General features: G+C 33.3%; 1 protein-coding gene across 1 annotated transcript in view; it reads right to left on the bottom strand.

Annotated features, from left to right (window-relative positions):
* Positions 1-2,590: 2,590 nt before the first annotated feature.
* Positions 2,591-5,035, bottom strand: part of LOC106102991 (glutamate receptor ionotropic, kainate 5-like) — a 5,044-nt gene continuing 2,599 nt past the window's right edge. Inside the window, exons 7-11 of the mRNA XM_013282617.1 lie at positions 4,730-4,928; positions 4,052-4,280; positions 3,421-3,536; positions 3,187-3,339; positions 2,591-3,052 (exon numbers count right to left, since the gene is read on the bottom strand). Coding sequence (XP_013138071.1) covers positions 2,870-3,052; positions 3,187-3,339; positions 3,421-3,536; positions 4,052-4,280; positions 4,730-4,928 — 880 coding nt within the window. The 3' untranslated portion in view covers positions 2,591-2,869. The remainder of the gene's footprint in view (positions 3,053-3,186; positions 3,340-3,420; positions 3,537-4,051; positions 4,281-4,729; positions 4,929-5,035) is intronic.

The following is a 5,035-nucleotide window of genomic DNA, read 5'->3' as shown; positions in this document are numbered from 1 at the left end:
GTATTTTGTTTTGTTTTTAGTGCATTTTGTTTTGTTTTTCGTGTATTTTGTTTGGAAGTCGGTTTTGTTTTTTTATTAAAAAGTTTTTTTGATGTACTTTTTCTTTTTTTATAAATTCTTATAATTAGAATAAAAAAATTGTCTTTTTTAACCGACTTCCCAAAAGAAGGAGCGACTCAAGTCGTCTGCATTTTTTCATGAGAGTTACGGGATAACTCCACCCCTGGTAGACCGATTTCGAAAATTCCTTTTTTATGTAATATACTTTCATTCTCTATTAAATCCCGAAGAAGTTGCTAGACAGGACGTTATTTATTTTACCATTTTTCTATTGCTATCATATTTAAAGTTTATATTTCAATCAGCGAGCGCGTGCTTTCTATCCTTCGTATCTACACTTTAAACTATAAATTAAATTAATAATGGCCATGTGTTAGAAACCTTTCCGAGTTTCCAAGAATAATGAATTCTTACTCTTTAGATTGATTGCCCCATTTCCAGGACAGTAAAGATTTCACATGTGCTGTGCAGTGCAATGTACATTTTAATGGTAGGACTTTAAGGAAGACATAAAAAAAACGTCCAAAAGAGAGATACTGACTATTGGAGATGGGGAAGCGAATCCGAGAAAGAGATAGAGAAAGAAGTGGTATTTTAATGACGACGTTGCGTTGTAGAATTAATAAGTTACTTTAATTTCTAATTACGTTGATAATTTAATGACGTAATAGATTTTTTGATATCATTATCCAAATAACAGTTTTATATCGCTATCTTACGGTTTTAATAAATACCTAAGATAATACAGCAATAATTAAGAAAAATAGTAATACACAGGTGTGAACAATCAGATACACGAATGTGTAGTAATTTATTACAACTGGCACTGAGATGTTTAGACATTTCCTTGTTCGAGTTAAACTGCCACTTTATATCTTCAATTTGTAAAAACCCGACTTACTAGTTTTATATACTATTATGGGTTACAAGCGAGCAAACAGCCACCTTATTCCGCCGAAATGGCGAAGCGACCGCTGCCCATAGAGATCCGCAATTACAGATGTGTTGTACCCTTAATCGACGGAGGACAAGCAGAAAAGAAAACATTTCCTCTTCAATTTCGTTTCCTACACCTTCAAATCCACTTGCCCTTCCCATCACTTCCTCCTAAGACGATAAGGAAAAGGGACTAAAACAAGCTTCCAGCACCACACTCATCAAACGAAAAGCGAAATTGCTTCCACTTCACGTTTTTATTGTGTGGTCGTAGTATTGCACCGGGCGGCCCATTCGTGCGAAGATGTTAAAGCGGGCTCTACCACTGATAAACTGTTGGTATTCTTTGACCACTTTAGGGGTTTATTTAGAACACATTGGCAGTCACTGATCCATAAAGAATAATTAAAATCAAAACTCAATAGAGTATTTAGAGGAGCAACAAATAATTGAACAAAATGTCTGCAAAAGTTTTTAATTTGCTAATAATAACCTTACAAAAAGGCTGATTTTAGTGTTGGAAGTTAAAACATGACTAACCTTTGTTATGTTAGTAAATATTTATATGTATGAATGATTCCTAAAACAAAAGGTTAATGTCAACAAAAATAAAGGGAGAAATAAAATTAACAACATATGATAATATGAAGAAAAAATAAATAAAACAATCTAGAAACGTCTGAATCTAATGAATAAAAAAATAGCCAGATACGATTATATCAAATTAAATTGATTTTAAATTATCCGATTTTTTATAAAGGATAATGAATGAATAAAAAGCTGAAGCAAAGGATTGTATGTGGCATTATTTTTCCTTTAATAATGGTGTTTGTTTTATCCAGAAATCTACATTAGATAGAGGAAAATAATCTTTTTAACGTATACAAAGAGCTAGATAAAAGTAATCAACACCGGGAGTTAATACTTTTTAATTGTTGATAAAAATAAGATTCAGAATTATCATTAACAATCAAAGAATAATTAACTGATTATAAAAATTAACATTGTGATATGTTGTTGTTTTTCAAAGAAATCGATAAACAAAGCTAATAAATACTACGTTTCGAGCGGTGGTTTAATTTTTATGTTACTCACATTACCATCAGCCTGTCTTTTCTTTACCGAGGATAAGCAGTGTAACTCTTCCATACATACATATGTATCTATCATCCGTTATATCTGAATTCGATCTTATGTACATTTTTCACGCAATTAATCCATACTTAATTGCGTAAAAATAAATTTAAATAAATAAATAAACTTAAGTGTTTCCTTGCAGTTATTCTTAGAGGGTTTATCCAATTCGTTATACTACTCTCTTGTTTTTTGTCGCAAGAGGTTTTTTATTCGCGTTATACAGCATTTTTTGTCTAATTGGAATTGTGAGAATCCACGTCAAATTACAATGTGTAATCCTGTGTCTTGATTGCTTGTACAAAAACAGATAGCTATCCCTCTCATTCGTTAAAAAGTAACAGAGACAAAAAATCTTTTATGCAGATTGTTTTACTTCAAACTCACGTTAATGAACGTAATAGACGTTTATGTAACTAGCTTCTCACCGTTTAGCTGAAGTTTTTTGATTGGATAATTGATTACATCAATCACTTCAAAGATGGTAACTATGTTATTATTATTCGATGTTATGTTGGTATTACCCATTTTTTAGATGTCGTTTTTTAATCTCATCGTCTTCTATTGATAGAAAAAAACCTAAACTGTTTAAGTTTTTTATTTGATATAAAGTTATGACATTATGATGACCGGTTATGACCGGTGTACTGGTACATTTTCGATTAGCTGTAGCATTCATGCGATTTCTTAAAATTGTAACTATCAAAACAAAAAAGCAACGAAAGTGTAAAATATGTTCCTAATGCGGTTCTCTTTCAAGATCAAGAAAGTTATCGATTCCGTTAGAACGTTCTTTGTTTAAACTCTGCAAAGAGGAGGCTGCGGAGGACGCGCGGCTTGGGTTGCGCAGCACCGGCTTCTGCAGTTGGAAGAAATTCAATGAAGCTTTTAGTTCTTTGATAAAAACTTCCTTGTGTGTCACCTGAAAATATACAAGATAATTCAAAGATACAATACATATTCATTTAGTTAATACTGCAAGTTGGTTAATACAACATTTGACAGGACAGAAGTGTGGAAAAATACGACGAATTTTTAAAATTGAATTGTACATACCCTTTCACGAACCACAATATTTCTGACTTCGTTCATAAATTCAGCTGCCGTTATAAACAATGCTAATACAATTCCGCCTATTAGTACGAGGAACGCTCCAATCAAATTTTTAATTTCCAAATCTCCCTCGACATCATTCTTATCTTCCTCTTGCTGAAGTATTTTACATAGTATTAATAAATTAACGTTAACAAGTGGAAGCCTTAATAAGCCAACAGTTAGGGATGTACTTACGTTACATGCTTTCGCACCATATTTATTTTCCCACCATTTTCTCTTTATTTTATCTAAAGCGTTTGATTCCTTTAACTTTAAAATAGCTCTGTTAATATCTGTTCGAAAAGGAGAATCTGTAAGGAAAATAATTTCGTCAAAGTTTTGTAGTAAACGGGAACTCTTAACTGTTACTCGAAATCCCAAGAAGGGTTAACGACAGGCAGGAGGTCGGCCGCAAAAAATAGCGCCAAATACTAAAGTAGGTTTTTGATAAGTGGGTAATATACGAAGTTAGTACATTTGAGTAAGTTTGAGAGTAGCCCCAGCGGTAGAGAAAGTAAGGAGTAAAAGATTAGCATAGTATGGGCCTGTTATGAGGAGGAATGAGACACATGTTACAAGGAGAACGTTAGTTATTAGTATGGAAGGGTACACCGGTAGAGGTAGACCTAGAAAGAGATGGACCGATTGCGTGAAAGGTGACATGATCAGAAAGGGAGTGATGCAATCATCAAGCATCTCAATAGATAACGTATGATAGAGTTATTTGGGGGGCAAAATCTTTTGTGCCGACCCCACGGGAGTAGGATAAGGAGGAGGATGATGGTGATGATGGAAACTCTTAACTGTTATTAAATAAATTACTTACTTGCAGGCATAGCTATACCATAATCTTTAGAATCTAATTCCCCGCCAACTTTCTTTAATTCACAATTTCGTCTTAATTTATATTCAATAGTAACAGATTCCATAAAGAATGCATATTTTCCTTTACCGTTAATAACTCTCTTTTCTCCTTCGTCATTATTATTTACTAGAACTACCTTATTTGCATTCATGTTTTCGTACATTCTTTGATACATCTTGTCTTTTGAATTCTGTAAATGTTATTTATTTTGGTGGGTGTTCTATATAATAGGTTTGCTCTTATAAATTTATCGGAGTGACGGGTTTATAGAATTTAATTCCGAAGGTAGATCATATACATGGTAACGATCCTCCACTGTGAGCGTGCGTATTTCGAAGATAATGAAATAACAATCGCGTAACATTAGAAACACTATCCTTAGTTGACCACCATCTTAATTGATAACTTCACAACACACTCTACTCGAATTGCAAACATTTACAGAGAATAATTAATTTGTTTTATAATAACAAAACGCATCATTCCACCATTCAAAGAAAACTGTCACCTGTCATTCGATCATCGCCTTGACATCTATTATACACGATGCACTTTCAGCCAGTACTCAAAATTATTAGTTGCCAGTAACTTTAATCGTTCAAAAAGTATAAATCATTTCGCCCCGTTAATTTTTTTTACCTTAAAAAAACCAAGTGTAGAGCCACCATCTATAGCACCATACAGGATTTTGTTTTGAGTTGCCAAGTCTTCGACGCTGTTAATCGGTTCATTCTCTAACGCAGAAGTCATTGACGCTGAGAGTTGGGCAATATATGTCTGACAAACAATCACAGCAAAGAACCACCACATTGCACAAACCCATCTTGTGCCTATAGCTCTAAGGAGAAATGGAATAAGTAACCATCAGATTAATATTATAAATGCGAAAGTTTAGATGGATAGCTGGATGTTTGTTAGAATTTGTACCCTAAACTGCTGAAAGGA

The sequence above is a fragment of the Papilio polytes genome, unplaced genomic scaffold, assembly GCF_000836215.1.
Source record: "Papilio polytes unplaced genomic scaffold, Ppol_1.0 DF823879.1, whole genome shotgun sequence".
Lineage (NCBI taxonomy): Eukaryota > Metazoa > Arthropoda > Insecta > Lepidoptera > Papilionidae > Papilio > Papilio polytes.
Note: the sequence above shows the minus strand (reverse complement) of the source record. Positions and strands in the feature narration are given on the sequence as shown.